This window comes from Neolamprologus multifasciatus, chromosome 16, assembly GCF_963576455.1.
Source record: "Neolamprologus multifasciatus chromosome 16, fNeoMul1.2, whole genome shotgun sequence".
Taxonomy (NCBI): Eukaryota; Metazoa; Chordata; class Actinopteri; order Cichliformes; family Cichlidae; genus Neolamprologus; species Neolamprologus multifasciatus.
The window spans coordinates 17,973,205-17,993,679 of record NC_140454.1 but is presented as its reverse complement, the minus strand read 5'-3'; the positions used below and the strand labels follow the sequence as shown (position 1 = coordinate 17,993,679).

The 20,475-nt window shown below is 39.8% G+C and overlaps 2 protein-coding genes across 2 annotated transcripts in view; both read left to right on the top strand.

Moving 5' to 3' along the window:
• Positions 1 to 20,475, top strand: part of LOC146500633 (ATP-binding cassette sub-family C member 4-like) — an 80,182-nt gene that overhangs the window by 45,021 nt on the left and 14,686 nt on the right. The window lies entirely within an intron of this gene.
• Positions 13,103 to 15,112, top strand: sox21b (SRY-box transcription factor 21b). The gene is made up of 2 exons (XM_085135293.1): positions 13,103 to 13,331; positions 13,502 to 15,112. Exon 2 carries the CDS (start codon positions 13,519 to 13,521, stop codon positions 14,263 to 14,265), a length of 747 nt encoding a protein of 248 aa, XP_084991419.1. The 5' UTR covers positions 13,103 to 13,331; positions 13,502 to 13,518; the 3' UTR covers positions 14,266 to 15,112.

The window sequence follows — 20,475 nt, the reverse complement described above, 5'->3', positions numbered from 1 at the left end:
AATCTCTGACAGCAATATGTGTCGCCGTGCGCTTCATCCCGATTGCTCATGTTGAACACAAACCATGGTCACTCTATATATGGAAATCTCTGTCTTCAGGGCGAAAAAAAATTAAAAAGGTGAGATTGGCACTTTAACCTCCATGCCCCCCTGAAAATATGTTTTAGTCTGATACATTATACTACTGCGAATTATTTATCAAGAAGATACAAGCTTGATATTTCAAAAAAATAATGAGATGTTGAGGTGGCAGCTGGAATGTTCTGGTCCAGTGAGCAGCATCTATGAATCGGGGGAAATGAAGTAAATATGGCAGGCTGGGACACACCATGTGCTGAATGCGAAAGAGTGGAATACGGTGTTTAGGTGGCAATGGCCCAAAACTTGAAATCTACCCTTTGTGGCTGCCTTCTCCAAGGAATAATCATAGTTAATATTATGAATTCAGTGTTTTAAAAGAAATGCTCATATGAAGAATTGCCCATTAAAGCTCACTTCACACCAAAATCAGATGTGTTAAGAAACGAAATTTGAATATCTGTTTCATGAAGGTTTTTTTCCTTTTTGTGTTTATCAGACAGCTCGAAAGACGACGAGTCTAGAATCTATCAGGCAAGAAAAAAAGAAGAAGCAAGTGTCGTGCTAAGTTGAATTGAAAGAGCTCACCTGTCGAAACGCTGCGTTCAGAGAACAAGTCATCCGATTATTGTAGTTCATAAAGCGCGATTCAAGTGAGGGGAGGGGGGGGGGGAATCCATTCATACACTTTGAATACAGTTGAAGTGTGTTTCTCCGCAGATGAATGTCATTTGACAGGACAAAACAGAGAAAGTCTGTGTGTGTTACTGCGAATCCTGACAGCCCCTTGTGCTTTGATGAACGCTGCAATCAAGGTGAACCATGACTTGACGGATTCTTTTAAGGCTCAGCAACATGTTTCTCTCAATAAGCTATTCAAGCCCAAACAATGATGTTTAAAGCTCAGGTATGAGTTTAGACAGAGCATTTTGCTCAAAAATCATTTATAAAATCATTCTCCATGATCTCCGTGGTGTAAGATTGTTAATAAAATGTGAACTAAATTAAGTTAAATTAAATTAAGATGAGATTTGATTCACGGTCAAGACACACGTCACACTTGTAACGAGTGTTTGAACTTGCTAACTAAATCAAATCAAATCACAAGAAAGAAAGTGTTTTATTTCAGCGCTCTCCCCCATCTCTTCTGCTCCCCGCCCCAAACTCTTGTCTTTGTTTTGAATTATTTCATCCTCTCAGAACATCCCGTTGCTTTTCAGGGCCCCTTTTGTTCTTGGTGAAGGGGTCTTTTATTTGGGAGAAATCTCCCATCTCAGACCAGCGCTTTGCCTTGATGCAGATCTTCATTAATCTCCAGGGCCACTGCGGGCTCTACAGCAGCCAGCCGTTTTGATGGGAATTGAATTTGATACCGTATTGTGGCTTGTATGGAAGCTAACAATGGGCTGTGTTCCTTCCTGTGCACAATCAGAGAGACCCAATTAAATAATTTGGTACAATAAAAGGGGAACAAAAGGATACCCAGGCATAAAGTGAGGGCTCCAACATTTGCATTCTACCTATTTCTGTATCATGTTAATTAATTCGCTTTGAAACCACGAAGGGAGGCACAATGGAAAAACAGTGCAGCTCATTTCAAAGTATGTCTGACGAAGCTTTATATTCAGGTGACATGCTAAATCAACATTGTACAATGGGAAAATTCACTTCTTTCTTATTCATTTATTTTCACAAAAAGGTTCTTTATTTGATCACTTGTGATATTTCGATATCGGAAAATTATGTATGTACTGCACATGTATATTTAATTTCCTACAATATATGATAAATTAGAAAAGGCTCTCCTCCGACTCAGATAAAAAACACAACTTTTGTTTAAATAGGATTATTTTGCATCTAAAATGCTCTTACCTGCTCTTAATTAACAACGTGTGAATTGTGTGATATATAACTGCTTTTGTTGATGGTAATATATCATATTCAATGAAGGGTAAATGAATTATCCACGAGTGGCCCCGTGATAAGGGGTGATGGGACCCATATGGAGCTGTCAGTGGACTGCTGGTGGGCTCTCCTAGCCCAGCCACTGTAATTGAAAGAAATGAGCCATGGAGCTGACACATTAGCAGTCTCCCCAGAGATGGACCACACAGTCCACGCACACACATGCACACACAAATGGACACACATACACTGGCTTACTTTTTATATATCATCTACACAGACTCTGCCTCCCTGGAAGTGTAACCCAGACAATGTCAGCCTAGTTGGCGCAGGGCAGTTGCCCTACTGTAACTGAGACAGGGTGTAAGATTGGGTAGGTCTCCGTCTGGGTTAAGGGGATAATGAGAAACTGCCCTGCAGTGAGTTAATCAGCTCATCGCTCTCCCAGCACTGCCATTTATTTGCTGTTTATTCCCCAGCACAGGGCCCCCAGGGGGAGGCCTGTCTGTGAGGCAGCACCTGCAGCTTCCCCGACGCTTGATTTAGTGCTGTAAATGCTGCTTGTGGGCCAGATTACGCTGGACAGTGATCAAACCCTATTTGCACTCTGATTAGACAAACTGCTCCCTGCACTGACCAGGCTGAAGCAATTCTCCTTTAGCAATTTTATATTGCTGCCCTGTGTAAAAATGATTAACACTGCCTGAATGAATGTGGCAGCACATTCACCACAGCCGTATTACTGCCCAGCCCTGATTCTGAACCGGGCATCTGCATTACTGCTAACCATCAGCCGACTGCTACAACAACATATCTGATATTTATCTGCTTAACCACACAAGTTTCACTGTTTTTTTATGATTAGGTGGGACTGGATTATTACCATCTCCTAATAGCTCTCAGATAATTACGGTATATATACATACATATCACATACTATTATAATTGTTATTAAATAGCAAACTGAGCGTGTATAATAAAATGACAGCTTTGTGAAATATACTTTATGTTTATGTTTTTTATGGCTAATAAGAGAACAACAATGGAATTCTGAGGACATCAGCACACGCAAACACAGTATGCTTTGTAAGTGGTAATGATTATCACATGTTATTAGTGTTTTATTGTTGATAAAGGATTTATTACTGGTCTGTGAGCCTGTCTTCTTTCATAGGCTGTCAAATTCTGCTCTTTCTTCAAAGTCGTCAGCATCTGAGAGACCTGCACAAGGTGTCCTTTAGTGTTATGGTGCAATGATGAGACCTGTCTCTCTCCCAGCTAGTTACATATGAACGTGTCATCAGAAACCTTTGGCCTCACGTTTTAATGCACTTCCTAAACCTAAAAAAGATAAGATCCTTTTTAGAACAAGTATTACATACAGTTTCAGCTTTGCAAAAAAAACCCCAGTCAGATATTGCTCACAGTTGATTTCAAAATCAATTATCAATGAAGGCATATTAATAATTATAATTCCATTGTTTAACTACAAAATAGCTAATGACTAAGGTTTAGTTAACTATAAATTTAGCATCTGTTATCACTCATTTTAAACTGGTACCAAACTAAAATACCAGCCTAAACCTAGAAAAAGCAGCATGTTCTGCTTTGGGTTATAAATAAACTTGTGTAGGACTAACTCCTCAAATTAAAATACAACTAATTAAAAAGAAGAAGTTGCTGTGAACCAATTGAGGCTATGCTCGTGTTGGTCATATTAGTCATTATTTATGATATTTTTTATCATTCTTCCTACCCTCAATGTGTACATATGAACACACATATGAACACATTCACATATATGTGCACTCAATTCTAAGAACAGACAATACATCCTGTAACCTTCGAAGGTATTGTATAGAGAGAAGGTCTCCTATTCCTTTCAGAATGGAAGGCACTCCACCTTGGTCATTGTACAGCATATTTTCATGCTTTAGTGCTGGACAAAGCCTGCTCTTTCCACCAAATGATCAGACCATCTTAAATGTTTACACAATGCACCTGAGACTGAATGGGAACCTGTGTAGTGCACTGGCAAGGTCTCATTCATTTCATTCTGTGCAGATGTCGTTTTCTGATCTGCTCTTTTTACCCTGATCCTCCCTCGGACCTTTTCCTCGTCGTCTTTCTTATTTATTGTATTACCATAACCCAACGCAAGACCCATTAAGGACTGTGCTTGAGCGACTGGCAAGCGCACTGAGGCAAAGGGGTATTATTGTGAAGGAAATGTACAGTAAACAGCTGAAAAGAATAGATTGCAATGCTCATAATGGAATCGGAAAGCTTTCATTTCCCCCCTCATTGTCTCTCCTTCCTTCCCTAAACAACCTTCCTCTTTCCAGCTATCGGAGCAAAGTTCTCCTCGAGAAAATGAAGTGCATTCATGCATCATGAAAGAGGCTTTTAAGGTTGAGTACAGCTCAAACAAAAAGGAACGTGAGCTACGGCTGGCCTGGGTATGACTCAATCTTTGTAACCTTGCTGTGCATAATTTAAGAATCGTGATGAAATGAAAGGAGCTGGCTATGAAGCGCATCCATCCCACAATGCTGGGAGTCTTATTGGTATTCATTAGCACTTTTTTGTCTGGGTTGCTTAGGTGACACAAGATGTTGTATGTTTTGTGGAAATTTTCTACATAATTAAACTCGAGCATTCAAAGCTGCTGATAGATTTCAACTGGCGAACAAACCGAGGTAGAACCAACGCTGTGTATGTTTTATTTCTTTTTTCCAAAGACATCTTTCTTGAAAATAATCTCATTGTGCTTTTATTGATTTGGAATGCCAAACTGATATACATCTTAAAGATTAATGTATGCTTACGATAAGATACAAAGAGCATTTTTTTTTCTTAGCTGTCAAGCTCCCTCCCATTGCTCCTGGGCCCTTTCTCTCTTCATTTTGCTAACTGGTGCCCAAAGCTTCTCCTCCGCTGACCAAGCATCAGCTTCCCCACGCTGATAAATGGGCTTCTTTGAATTGATGGCAGGCTGGAGGAAAAAGAGATAATCCTAGATAATGTGGACACAGTTTTCATTTCTTGTCACCCAATTAAACTGCAATTATCCCACTCGCAGGAGAGGAGAAAAGTGGAAAGAATGGGTAAAGAATGGGTAAGCGAGGCTCCCTGGGACACTTTCTACCAGACACATTAGCCCAGATTTGCTCCATTCTGATAAAAGAAACCCATTTCTTGCACTTGGCAGTGCGCAGTGAGTGGCAAACCAGCTGCAACCTGGGGTTTAGAAAAGAATGCCTGTACAATGTTTGTGCCATGCCTCAAAGTGGTTGAGAAGAAACAGATCAGAACATATACAGATTGTTGCCACATTAAAGCAGCGTGGCGTTTGTGTGGCGCTACATGTGTCTTTAGCTGCAGACACCAAGGTTTTATCCCTCAACAGCCCATATGGAGTTTATATATTGTTATTATGCTAATGTACGAGACACATTGTCAAAAGGGACAAAAGTGTGCATTTCGTGAAACCTTTGCCATGGCTGACCAATGCAAGAACCCTGGAGTTGACTACACAGGGGTTCAAAAACCTTCAAACAGTCTTTCAGCATATCCAAAAGTGCTTTAACCGAGAGCTTGTGTGCACCCACTGTTCCCGCAAGAATCGACCGCTGCTTTTAAAAAAGGGACGCTTCCTCTGTGAATTGTTTGCCTCCAGATGAATCGAGGCTGGGTGAAACTCTCCCCTGGCACAAAATCTAAGAAGTAAATTAATGTCTTCTGTAATTACTGTTCCTCTTAGTAATTATCACACAGGACAATTTATGGATTAACATATTGATTTCACTTGACCCTTGGCAAGGCTTAATTTGAGCAAAGAGGTTACTTTCGGTTTGTGCTGCCAAACGCAAACACCCCTGAGGGCTCCTGGTGGAGCTTTGCTCTTTAGGCATGTCACATCATCTTTAGCAAACATCCCATGGGACGATGATCTGACTCTCGCAGGGTCCCACTCTTTGGTTCTGGTATCTCACTGGGAAAGTAGCTCTGCATGGGTATTTATTTTAGCCAAACATTTAAAAGAAAAAAGAAAAAGGAAAAAAAAAGCACAAGTGAAAAACTAAGAGGAGCATTGGTAAGAGTAATTCATTAATCTTCATGCAGGCGATTAGCTGCTTTGAAGTCTTTGATTTTGAAAAGCCACGTTCCTTGCTTTACTATCCCTCCCTCACAGGCTGTTTAGATAAACATTGGAAATAAACAGATTAGTTAAAATCATTAGGCAAACATCTTAACACACTAACACAGGCTGCCTGCTTTGGATTGCTGATAAGTGGAACCCCTTCTGCAGTGGCATCGAATGATGCTGTCGCGTGCGCTGCGTGCGCTGGATCGGCGCTGTGGCGGCGGTGCGTTGCTGATTATGGAGAGGGGAGAATACTCTGTCAAAATATGATCAATATTTCCTATAAGTGCCTCCGCTGCTCTGCATGAGTAATGGCCTGATTAAGCGTGCAGCACGAGAGAGGCTAGTGTGAATGCAGCCTCTCCACTGCTGTGTCCATCAAATAATGAGATCACCTGAGACAGCCACTGTCACACACACACACACACACTGAACAGAACATGCTGACGGGACACTTACCCTCTCATTGATCATACTGTCATTCAAGCCAGTGCTTAGGAAGAACATGTGCACACAGATGACTTTTACACACACAGACACACACTCAAACATATTTGGAAACAAACAAATAAACTGCGCAGGTATCTTTCCATGTGTTTTGTGTCCGGAACAAACGGCTCTTACTGCAGTTGCTCGAATGGCCACATGACAACACCTCTACAAAGTGCTCACAGAGAGAGAAAGAGATGCGATGTTCAGCCGCAACACTGAGCCATCTGCAGGAAGTTGGTTTCACTCTTGTGAAAAGTGGGACTCCTTTTTCTCTCTCGGTGACACGGTTATTATCTTGGTCACTTAATCTCCTCAAATAAGATTGATTTCTCCTTTCAAGCTGTGTTAGAGTGCCTCTGTCAGAAGGCGCTCGGGCCATGGGAACCATAGAGTTCCAGTGCATCCTCACAATTTTCCCATTTGATGGGGGTCACAGTCACCCTGCCTGTTTCTTTGACATAACGATGAGTCAACGCACAAAGGCTCTTTCATTGTTACAAGTGATGGAGAAAGGCACAGCTATGTGCACAATACGCGACAGGAAAGGATGCAGCGCTTTGAGCGTGTCATACAAATGCAAACAGGCACTCTGAAACTGACAGCTAATTATATACATAGATAATAATCACCAACTGTCAGTAATGTGATCACAAAAGAAGGAAAAGAAAAACTTTTGCAGCTACGTATTTCTCTCACATTAATGGGTAGTTTAGGGGTAATTAAGGTGTAGATCCAAAATGGAAGTAACATTAAGAATTTAGTTAATGCTACAAATGTTTGGGTGATTGAGAATCCTCAAAAATTCTTATACATACATACATACATAATATATTTAACTCTTACATTCGCCAGAATATATATTCATTCACAGCACTGTTTGGTCTCTGTCAAGGTCAGTCTTCTGCTCAAGCTTTGTTAAGTCATCTGCTTTTGTTTTTTTCTCTCTTTGGGTTATTTTTACTTATTCTACCTTTCATAAATGACTTTTAGTGGGAATTTTCGAGTATAATGACGTATAGAAAAGGGTAAAAAAAAATAAATCACAGAAGGTCATTTTTAATAGGCGACCTGTGAATACTTTGAACAGTTTCGCAGTTTGATGTGATCACATTTAACTTTTGCTTTTCTTCTTTACAGACCCGCGTGTAAAAAAGCATTTAAAAGTATACATAAATCTTGACCTTTGACTTTTCACAGCTTTTACCTTTTGTTTATTCAGTTCAGATGAGCACAAATCAATAGATTCATTCTTTGCATCCCATTCAGAACATCAAGCAAGGTGGTTCATCAAGTCAAAGGTAATTAATAAGCTGGACTCAATAAGCTGCCAACTTTTACGCAAGTGTCTTTGACACTGTGTGCAGTGTTAAAGATGAACGAGTCACCTTTTGGATTTTTCTTTTCCTCCCTCTGAAGGACGACAGGGCACTAGAAAAGCCCAAATAGCATGATACTGCGCTGCCACGGGTTCAAGGAGATTGGATCGCTTATTGTTTGCGGAGTGGCCTCAATTCAGCTCGGACATAAAGAGCGAGAGACTAGGAGAGGACTGAGAGAGTGCAGTCTTTGTGGGGCTGAAGGAAAAGGGTGGATAAAAAATTGCCTTGGTGCATCAGTTTTCTCTGATCCCAATTGGAACTATACATGTATCTGAGAGATGAGCTATCTGTGGTGGGCTGTGCCACAAGCAGGCCTTTTCTTCCCTCTGTCTCTATGATGAGTTAGCAGGACCTGGAGTGATAAAGCTGATAGAAGGGCTGCTATCAGGTGGCAGTCTGGGTAATTACAACTCTCTATTTGGGGCTTTGCAGTGATGCTGTGGCGATAAGGGGAATATAATAAGGAAGAAAGGCCAGTGATAATGTATCCGCTAAATGGTTCAAAATAGTCTATCATTGGAAAAGTCATCTCATAGCCCCGAGGTAAGCAAGTATCTTTGGATATGAACCACGGGGCTCTGCCATAGAGAATACATGGCAGGTTTAAGCCAAACATATACCCTGAGGGCGGGTGGTAACAATCGCAGTTCAAAAATCTGACTTTTCACAAACCGTTGGATCGGCCGTTTTCTTTTTAATGATCCAGGAAGTCATTTGATTGCTGCTGCTATTTTGTTTGCCCCTCGGGGTGTGGAGATATTCTGCATTGTGAGATTACATATAATACTTTGACAAGCGGTGGTTTAAAGATGAAGGTCTTATCAGCCTGGCGGACTCCACATGCTTCTGTGTAGCCATTCTCCTTCCATAATGTGCTTTCAAAGTTTGTTGTAACTGTCAGTTGAGGTCCTCGAAGATTGAACTGACAATCACTCCCCCTTTTTCTTCCCTCTTTACCATCATTCAAGCTTTCACACACACACACACACACACACACACACACACACACACACACACACACACGCACACACACACACACACACACACGCACACACACACACACTCTCGCACAGTCCTCAGGGCCATTTTGCCTGTTCAAGTCCCCAGTCTTTAATTTGTGTTCTATCTTGTATGGCTTTTTTATTGTGAATCACAGATTCCCTCACCAGGGATCATGGCCACTATCAATAGTATTTTCACTAATGTGATTAAGTTAATACTGTGCTCTATGAGGGGATTATTTCTCAATTCCTCTTGATATGCATAATATTTAGGTTGTGGTTGAGTAAATATTTTGGTTCTTCACCAAAATAATTCCCACTGAGACAAAGACACAAAATTCTGCCCTAAGGAGCAATAAAGACTGTATAATTAGAATGATTAAAGAACTGCACAACTAATTTGGCACTTATTGAATATATTTTGAGAACACAACCTTCAAAATAGGTCACATTTTCAAACCACAAAAAAATATTAACTTTATATTCACATTAATTATGCATTTATTCAGACATTCTGCGTGTGACTCATTTGAGGTGATGCTGAAGTCGGCATTGTCTCTTTACCAATCCTGTCATTATGTTGCCTTACACTTAAGCATGTTTTCTACGTATTGTAAATGCTGTAAAGGAACCTCATTAGACAAAATGACTTCTAATCTAAACGCAATCACCTTTAAATAGTAATCAATGGGATCACTTTCAGCACTAAACTGTTTGTCATTAACACTTTATCAAAGGCTCACTTGAGATAAGACTCTGCGGCTAATGGCGTGCGATAGTGACAAATTGACTTTCAATGCTCTCCACATCACGGGGAAAACACTTTTGTCCTTCGCTGTATGTCACATTTATGCCTTACAATTTGGGATTTTGTTGTCCTGTTTTCTTTTAGAGAGTGATTAGCAAAAAATGTGCAAAAATGATGAAGTGAGTTAACTGAAAATATCCAGTAATTATGTGTGTAACAGAATTATATTTCTCCATCCTTAAAGCGCCGCTTTTATGATAGCTATCGTGCTTTTAAATAGGTTTTAGCTAAATAAATGAAATATTTAGATCCTGATTTGTGCTCTTTATCTGCACACTTAAATCCTTAATCTGAAAATCATCTGTAAAAAAAAACAACCCAAAAGTGGAGCAGTTGTCATGAGTGTGTAGGGGTAAATAAAGATCATCTCAGCACAGTCGAAATGACTACCTTTCGCTGTGGAGGTGTACGTTTCTCTCTTGGCTCGGTCTGCATGAAGCAGCCACAGCGGCAAAAAAAGGAAGGGGAAGATCCAGGCAGAGCTGTGATCAGACAAGCAGAAAGAAACCACATCAGGTACACAATCAGGAACCCTCCCTCTCCCTTTCTACAAACCTCCCCGATAATGAGCAAACTTTCATGTGACAGTAAATACTCCCCACTCTGGGGTTTGAAGTGGCAAACAGAAGATATTGTTGTTTACCCTTGCTTTTTCTCCCCCCCAGTCAAAGGAAAGCCATCAGATAGCAAGAGGTCAACTTGTGTTCCCTTGAAATCAATTTAATTTAAAGACTCGATTCCCCCTCCTTCCAGCTCCAATGGGAGAATAACAGTAAACACTTTGAAAAGTGGGAGGAGGTGAAGTGCACATCCTACAATATTCTTTATAGATAAGGGCTTTTTATGCAAACTGGGATTATCCAGGGATCCTCATCAAGTCTCTCCCCACAATTTGTTGTGCTTTCTCACAGACTTAGTGGAGTGTTGAGCAGAATAAACTGTTTGTCGCTATCGTGGAGATTCTTGCACCTCCAGGGGGTCCTATTTCAGAGTGATGGCTTTAGCACTTTAGAGTGAACTGTGCGCGATCTCCCCGGGTAGGAAAATGTCCCCATGGGCTTGTTGTTGCTGCTGTCTGCCTTCTATTTGCATGATATTTTTCTATTCACTCTTATCATCAATGTGCTGTGAGGTGGGAGTGCTGGCTCCGTCTCAGAGGCTGGACCCAGGCTTTATCGGCAGGTAATTCTCCCACTCTCACTAACTCATGTTGAATTATTTAAGTGTTCCTTCTAGGACCCAAGCAGAGGTTAAAAAAAAGAAGAAGAAGCAGGGGGGGAAACACAGACTGGAGTGTTTACTGTTGTTGTTATATTATTATTATTATTATTATTATTATTATTTTAGATATGAATTCCATTACAAATTGAATAAATTAATGTTGTATCAGTCTACAATATAATAAGCTCTTCTTTCAAACAGATAAAACAAATCCTGACATTTTTTTTCTGAGCACACAACCTCCTTGGTGGCTGTACCTGCCCCGTTAAAGCAGGCCTCAAATCCGCAATATACATCATTAAAACAGAGGCCAGAATTTATATATTTCCATGCAGTCAAATAACCCTAACAATAAAAGAGAACAGCAATGAGAAATTCATATAAATAAGTAAATAAGAAATCTCGAGGGGCCCAGTGACAGAAAGCATGTGTGCACATACTTACCTCTGCACGTCTAGAACTCCCAATAAGAACTTTCCACTCGGGCTTCTACGTACAGTTTATAGAAATGTTTGCTCTTTGGTGTCACGAGAGTTTTACGCTCCCGTGGAGTGAGCGCGTGCAGCGCTTCGTTGCGGGAACGTTATCGAGGTGAATGACACGCGAACAAAAAAAAAGGGGGCGCGCGGTGCTGAGAGATGCTGCGAGCCAGCTTATAAGCAGCAGGTTTGTCTCTCATCTGGTCCCCGTTTCCGGCGCGGATCATCTTCACCTTGTCAGGTTTCGTACCTGAAACAAAAGAGCGATGCCTCAGTGAGCGTTTTCTCTCCGCGGTAATTAAACAACGCTGATCCTTGTAAAAAGAAATGTGAATAAGAAAAAAAATATCCTCATCTTCACTTTGGGTCTTTACTGATAACTTTCAACAATTTCCCGACATAATAATAATAATAATAATAATAATAATAATAATAATAATAATAATAATAATTCCACATTCTATATTGTGTAACTGGAGATTAGGCTGAACCGTTAAAAAAGGACAACACTAAGGTGAATTGAATTAAACTTCCGTTTATATCCTCATTTAAACGCTCGACCTACAGCCTAATTCCTCATTTATAATATTGTTCGATGCCGCTCTTCTATTTCCTTTTTTTTGTACACACACATACATATATATATATAATTATGTACAACAGAGAAGGTGCCAGAACAAGCCACTTAAACCTACAATTTGCTCAACAGGTCCTGCAGATAGCTGTAATTGCTTAGTTGAATATTCGACAACCTAATTTCAGTTGTTGATTCGCTGCCCTTGGGAAAGTCCTTTGAAGTGAAAGTGAAAAGGGGGATTTCAGGAAAGTAATTAATTTTCACCAAGCGCGATTAGAAACACTTCAGACCTCCTCAACATTTGCTTATTTACCGCAAATACCGCAATATCAGAAAATTAAAGAAGACATTCTTTAGCTCTCGTGTTGTCTTGTGCTCACGCTACTTTTTTTTGTTTGAATGGCATTGCCACCCAAGGGGAAAGAGGGAAGGGAAAAGGGACAGCAGACGGAGTCACCGGTGAGGATGAAAGGTGAGAAAGTGGAGTGAGCTGGTTTGCTTTGTCAAACGCACACATGAAACTGAGAGGAAGTGTCTACTGATACATTTTAAATCAGTGAAAGCACGTGAGATTTTTAACTATCTGATTTCAGAAATTGAATACGAGGTGAGAGTAAACGTCAACGCACATCTGTCTGCAGTCGCTTTCCACCCTAAACCTGACACCTTATTAATTTTCACATGTGCTGCCATACTCAGGTATTTCAGGTACATCTCTTAAGTAGCCTACTTTTTCTTTAAAAAACTAAACACAAAGTTCTCATTAGAATAAAGCTGCTGGGACGAAAATATGAAACTACTGACCTTTAACACCGAGGACACACGGGTCTCATATAATACATAAAGATGTAAATACGAGATGCGCATAACCTTTAAAATCAGGGTGGAATAAAAAAAAGAAACGGAAAAAAACTGTCCAGCAGTCATATGCGTGATCGCTGCAAGTGCGCATGCGCTAGCAGCACTTTCACTACCTGCCGCACAACCCCTGTATTTCACATGGGGCAGGCGGGAGTTACCGTTCACTTGCGTGTATGCTGCTGCTGAGTGCTGTTGACAGTCTCAGGCGACAAGAGGAAAGCAAGACACAGTTTTTCTTTTGCTTCATCTTCTTCATCTTTACTAAAGCCGTACCACTGCTGGATGGAACCATGAAACAGGAAAAACTGGAGCACTCTTAAGGACGCTGCCGTTTGTACTTTTCGCATGATAATCACCGGGGAGATGAAGAACTGAAGTGTTAAGTAAGTAAGCAAACGTACGAGCTGCAGTCCAAGTGAATCTTCATTTTAATGTCGTCCTGCTGACGCTGTCTGAATAAGCTACTCTTTATAAAGTGCGTTTTGTTTTTCCTGTACTTAACTTGGAAGTTATCTATACTTTGTTTGATTTTTGTGCAATATTTTGCTTTCAGAGACAGTTTGTGCCAATATGTCTAAGCCGATGGATCACGTTAAACGTCCGATGAATGCTTTCATGGTTTGGTCCAGAGCCCAGCGCAGAAAAATGGCTCAAGAGAACCCTAAAATGCACAACTCCGAGATCAGCAAGAGACTGGGAGCGGAGTGGAAACTTCTCACCGAGTCTGAGAAAAGGCCATTCATCGACGAAGCCAAACGGCTGAGAGCGATGCACATGAAGGAACACCCAGACTATAAATACAGACCGAGGCGGAAGCCCAAGACTCTGATGAAAAAAGACAAGTTTTCTTTCCCCGTGCCCTACAACCTCGGGGAGCACGACGCACTCAAAGTTAACGGGCTTTCCACTGGAGCACTTTCCGAGTCTATCATTGGGAACCCCGATAAGGCAGCAGCAGCTGCTGCGGCTGCGGCGGCCAGGGTATTCTTCAACCCCTCCATGTCCACGAACCCCTACTCATTTTTCGACCTGGGATCCAAGATGACCGAGCTTTCCCCACCTTCGTTTCCGTACGCTTCTCCTTTGGGTTACCCGCCGGGAGGCGCTACGGCTTTCACCGGGACTGGCAGTGTAGGTGGCGGGACGCACACCCACACTCACTCACATCCGTCCCCGGGAAACCCAGGCTACATGATCCCGTGTAACTGTACGGCCTGGCCCTCAGCAGGACTCCAACCACCCTTAGCATACATTCTGCTCCCCGGGATGGGAAAACCTCAACTTGAACCGTACCCTGCATATGCTGCGGCATTATGATAGGCCCACTTTGGACATCTGAGAAAATGAAATGTGAAATCAAAACAAACAGAAAAAAAGCTATTCACGCAAGAGTTTTATTGTGCATGCACAAACCTGTACATGTGATGAAGTGCTCGTCGTCTCAGATATCACATGTGTATGTATATTGATTAATGCCTTTATCTAAGGTAATGCTTATTTAGAGAACTCTCTAATCTATTATTACCAAGCCATTACTTCACACAGCCACAAGGAAAATGACTAAAAAGATGGCACACACACACACAGTTTAGAGAGAGAGAGAGGTATAAAAGCAGTTTCCCCTTGTGAAAACTCATTTTTAAGGGTGTCCTGATCGATTTCTATCTTTTGCACCTGCCTGACTAACCAGTTTGAATCAAGGGCAGCATATACAATGACCATGTTAAGCATCAAGGCATTTCCTCGCAAATAAGTTGCCGGAGGTTATAATTCATGGGTCAAGGGGAGTTGTTACAGCACTGTAAATGTGTACAGATAAAAATGACTTTAGTTTATTTGCCGTTATAGGCTTAGTGTTTGAGATAGGGCCAGGAAGCTACGTATTTCACTAGAAACCCGGTGTATATTTTGAGTTTTTAAACCGTTTTATAGATGTCTGTACTATTTATTGTTTAGTGGAATCTATGGTGAACCAGACGATTTTTTTAAAAAAAAAAAGTGAATGAGGCTAGTTCTGTATTATTTGCACATGAAACGTAGAGGATGTAATTTATTTTGAAGGTGATATTCAGTTTTAATGCTTTATAACTTTCGGGGTTTGATTCACCAAACCCCATTTTCTTTCTCTTGAAAAAAAGTTCAGATTTGAAGATGCAGAAGAAGAAGAAGATTAAAAAAAAGTTGCAGATGGAAGTTTATTTAGTGGGTTTATAATTTCCTGGATTCACCATTCCCCCACTCCTCGTATCATGTGCAGAAAAAAAAAGACGTTTTTAACTAACTCTTATGGAATTTGTATGTTTTGTGTTTTCTTTAACCTCCGTTATGTACTTCAAACTATTGATACTGTTCACTTGTTCAGCAAAGGACTACAATAAAGCGTATTCGGATTAAACGGAAGGGAATCGCGACTGTAGTTCTTGATGAGATGAACAAGATTGTTATCTTTTCTTTTTCCTGCTCTTGCTCCTCAGTCCAGGTGAAGTGTAAGGTATCCTCCAAAGGCCGCTTTTGTCCGCGCATTGAATGGCATTACTAGGGGGGGGAATCTAAATCAGCCCATTGTTATCAAGAGCCAAAACCTTATTTATCACAATTTTAATCGTGAATAGGAAGGAAGATAAAACTGTGTGGTGCTCTGAGCTTTCTTTTTCCCAAGGAGAAAGAAAAAAAAGGAGAGAGCTGCTTTAAGGCTGCAGAACAAACACGTCTTTTATGCTCTAAATCAGCCTGAGCTGCGCGCTCTAAGGTAAAAAAAAAAAAAAAAAAAAAAAATCCAAACAGCTATAGTAATTAATACAAATTAAAAGAACAATAATTTAAATTTTAAAGACAAATAAATGCTTATCACCCGATTTAAGGAGTGTGCAGTCACGTGTGCGCGTGCACGTGCGTGCGTAAAACAGGTGTGTATGTGCATTACCGCGCAGTTTTGTTTTTTTTTTGTAAAATGCGTAATTTAAGCAAAGCGCTTCTACCAGACTACACTAAGAGATTAATTCATAAGGATCAGAGCGATTATGCAAAACTAATTTGGACAGTCCAGGGATAATTATCTCCGTCACGGTTAATTAAACCCTTTCACCGCTATGTTCTCCATTGTAACACCTCGATCTCTTCTTTTTACGGAACTTCCTTCTTGGCCTCGAAAACAGCGCGTTGTGTTTAGTTCACAGTAGAAAAGCGCAGAGCGGAAAAAAACGTGTACTTTTTGACACCGGAATTTGACGCTTTCCTCCAGGTTAGGCCTCTTTTTTTAAAGAAGAAAAAAAGAACTCCTCGTTCTTTTTCATTTTGTAATGAGATATTTCTGAATGACGTGTCACGAACGACAAAGCGTATTTTTTGGAGGTGTCATAAAAGGGCAAAACTGTCGGATCAAAACAGAGATCGTCCCGGAGGCTGTGAAAGAATCCGCATTGCGAGTTCAGCGACCATTTCTTTCTCTTTCTTTGACCCCTTTTTATTTTATTTTTTTTTTCTTGAGCAAAAGAGGAAGAAAGCTGAAAGAACTTTTTTCCAACTCTGGGAGCGTTTAGACGGTCGAGGAGGTTTTGTCTGGGAACAAAACGTGGGTTGGGAGGTTTTGTGAGAGTGTTGTTTGTTGAAGTGGAGCTCAGCAAAAGCGGCTGCTTTCCCTCATTGTGATGAAAGCAATCAGTGGTATTTGGAAAACTGTTAGCATTGTGCACTTCTTCTGTGTCCATTGTGGAGGATTTCTTTTCACAAGGTTTTTTTTCAGTCGATCCAGCTGGCCGGAGTGAATAGCAGTGCAATGTGTACACGCTTTGTCCCTCCAAGCCCTTCAAGTAGCCCACATTGAATAGAGTGAGTTGACACTGCATGACAGTGAAACAACATAATAAAAAATACATGAGCGCATGAATAGAAGCAGGCGCATAAATAAATAAAATGGGTGGCCAAAACTGGATAAACTGAATGACAAAACGGTGAAAGGGGAACAAAAAGATATTTAACACGCTAGATTAGCATTAGAATGCAATCTACAAGCCAGAACAATTGATGAATAGGTTTACCGGTCAAGAAAGAAATGGACTAAATGCCTTTTGAATAGATAGCCTATGTTTTTTCTGACTAAGAGGGGAACTCAATGGGAAAGGTGGAGATATAACTATGGAACAAAAGTGGGAGAAAACTTTTTTTCTCCCCCTATAAAATGTTGATTCTCTTGCAGGAAAACCAGGAGAAATAAAATCAGATTCTGGCGATATAATATATAGTTGGAATAATTTGGGGATGATTAAAAGTCTAAATACTTGGATATATAACCAAGCTAAACTGACAGACTTATTAGGGGTAATTCTTCCAGGTTCTCGTGACTTTTGATCCTTATCCTTAGTTTTGCAATTGCAATTAAGAGAGATCATTTTTTTCAGTAGGTGAACTTTTCTCATTACACTTTTTCTCTGTCTGAAAAAAGTTAAATCTGGCCACAGAAAGAGCTGCATGATAAGCATATGATGTAATCAAAATGTAAAAAAATAACAATTTTTTGAAGGTGCTAATCATTGCGAGCAACTATTAAAAAACACTGGGGGAATTCAAAGGGTTGTTCAGATTAAATAAAGATTAAATAACTCTTTTATCTAAACCGAAAGTAGTGCAAGTAGCAGCCCTCCGTCAGGTACAGTGCCTTTTGTTGGCATCAAGGGAGTGAGGTATGGAAAGCATTTATGTCTATTTGATTTATCTGAAGTGTGTACATGAGATAAGGACTTCTCTTTCTAAAGAGCAGGTTGTAAATTAATTTTAGACTTTATTGATGTCTGTTAAACTCTGAGCAAAACTGGCAGTGGGGATCTGACATGAGAAGTGCTTTTAGCTAAAGTGTTATTTATAGAAATTATTAATAGTCTAATATTCAGAGAACACTCAAAAAAAAATAATAAAATATTTTAAATTCAACCAAATTAAAGAGACTTCTTTTTTTTAAATTTAAACTGTAACTAGTTAAATAATATTTTTTAATAGGAAAAAAATGGCAAAGACAGAAATTAATGTTTTCATTGAAAAAAAAAATATCCAGACAATACATGCCTTGGTATTTTACTCTAAATATTGACAGTCAATACAAAGGTTTCTACATAAGATTTAAAGCCATGGCTGCCTTGTGTTTTCATAAGCCCCCGCCTGATGCCCTGATATCATTATGTCTTAGTGTTAAACCCTTTATGTGCCTGTAAGACATTTGTAGAAGTGAGATTAGGCAAATTAACATACATATGTATCACCAGTTCAGCCATGTTGACCTTAGAGGGATCTACAATGGTTTCCTCATCTCTAATTCGCCAAGGGCTGCCCCACAAGCAAGTGGATTATCACCTGGCTTCAATGGCCTGAGATGGATCATTTTAGTATTTCTTCTGACATGAATAATACATCAATATCATCTGTTTGAGGATATTTTCTCAATTTGTTTGCAGGAGTGTGCTTCTTGCTCACCTGGTTGTCATAGCATGTGTGTAATGCTGGGAGATATAGAGCCAGTGCTGGCTTCTCCACGAGGAACCTCAAAGAGTCTGATCACTGAGTTCTCCATCTCATTTTAGGCAAATCAAAGTGTGAAAAGTCTCTCCTGAAGCAATATCTCCATCATCAGGCTGGGTCAAGAATGTTTATGGAGGCTGTGTGCCATATTACCTGTAATCTCCAGAGTATGAACTGCTGTATTTCTTACTTCTCTATGCTCCCAGGAGGGGGAAAAAATGCCAAAATTATCTTGCATTGCACCTTTTCCGCAACACTTCAACATGGCAAATCAAAGCCTCAAAACCATACATGTCACTGTGCCCAAGGTCACCAAGAGAAATGAGAAATCTCTGTGTACTGTACAGTCCATCCCTATAAACATGGCACACAGCCTCTGAAGTCTGACTCTGCCTTTAAGAAGTCCAAGTTTGTTTAATAGTACATAATGCAATAAGTAGATGGACCCATGCTGGAGTGCAGAGAGGGGATGCTTGAATTAGGTTGGGGGCAAATGGGTGCATGCGGGAGGGGTGCTGGTTGAGGTGATCGTGAGTTTTGCAGGTGAGATGAGTAACCTGCACTTACAGTCCGTACAGTCTTTAGCAGCAAAATTGTAACCCCACTTTATTTATTTTGGTTTGTTGGCATACATTTTAGTGCATCTTTTACATCGGTAAATTTTTATAATTGGAGAATCTTGAAAATAAAATTTGAACGCTTTTCTGTATGAAAACATTCCCGCCTCATATTGACAGGAAAAAATAAAAAATTGTGATCCTGCAGATTATTTAACTGTAATATTTCGAGGCTTTGTAACAGCTCAAACAAATTCATTTGCTTAATGCACAAATTTTATATTTGAAGAATTTATTTCAGGAAATAAAAAGTTAGTTGTATTCAGGGTCCTCAAATAACTCAAATAGTATTGTTTATTGTAAAGGGTTTCCATATGTTCCGTATCGGCTCTCCTTTTGCACCACTACTCTTCTCAAACCTTAAATGTGTGTAAACACACAAAAATAGTCCGCGTTATATTTTAATCTTGATTGTATAAGGAGTCTGCCACTGAGTCAAGCATGAGAATATAATAAATGAATTAGATTAGTAAGTAGATGACTATAGAGGAGCACACTTTTAACAATAAATTGTCAAAACTGTACAAAATTAAAGAAATATTTTAGATGTATTATATCACACAAAGGTAAAAATGTTGCATTGACATTTATTTCTTCATGGCCCATACAACATGTGAATCATTTTACATTTTTTTGTGTAAAACATGTGCTTTAACACCAATTCTTATTCTGCTGCCTTCATGAAATATGCAGTTTGTGGTACAAGGAAAGGAAAGGAAATGTGAAAGGAAAGGGAAACATATATAAGGAAAAATTAGATTTTGTCATTTTTTAAAAATATAATATAAAATATAAAGGATCCAGCATCAAAAAAAAAAAAACAACATCAGCTAAACACAAAGAATATCGTGTCTTTTCAGACTGTAAATACAAGAATAAAATAAATGCACAATGAATAGATATTTCCCTCATCCCCTCTACTCCCACCCAGCTACCCAAATCCCTTAATAATTATTAGGTGAAACCTTCATTTTCAAATAGTCTGTAGACAGAGAACTGTGTTGTGCACGAGCTTGTAAAGGCAAACAAGAGTGTCCACTTTATCCGGGGTTAAGTCCAAAACAGAGAGAAACATTCAAAGCGAAACAGACCCTCCTCTTAGCATTTTGTCTGACTCTAAAGCTCCCACTGCTGACTAAAGGAACTCATTGCACTAATGACTTTTTAACCATGCTGAGCATGAGGAGGAACATTATTTCAGAAATCATGTTCAAGCGTTACATTGGGTGGTATGCAAACATAAAATCTGAGAATACTGTACACAGGTATAAAATTGAGAGAGAGAAAAAAAGAATTGCATATGTTTTTGTCGATAAAGTCACAATTTCGAGAAGATTTAACTTTATATAAAGATCGTATAGCTTCAAGGTAGTCACTGAAATCATTAAGTTAATAGCCCAAA

What these genes read in the sequence shown, in the direction of transcription:
- sox21b (XM_085135293.1), top strand. Translation starts at nt 13,519, where the DNA reads ATGTCTAAGCCGATGGATCACGTTAAACGTCCGATGAATGCTTTCATG.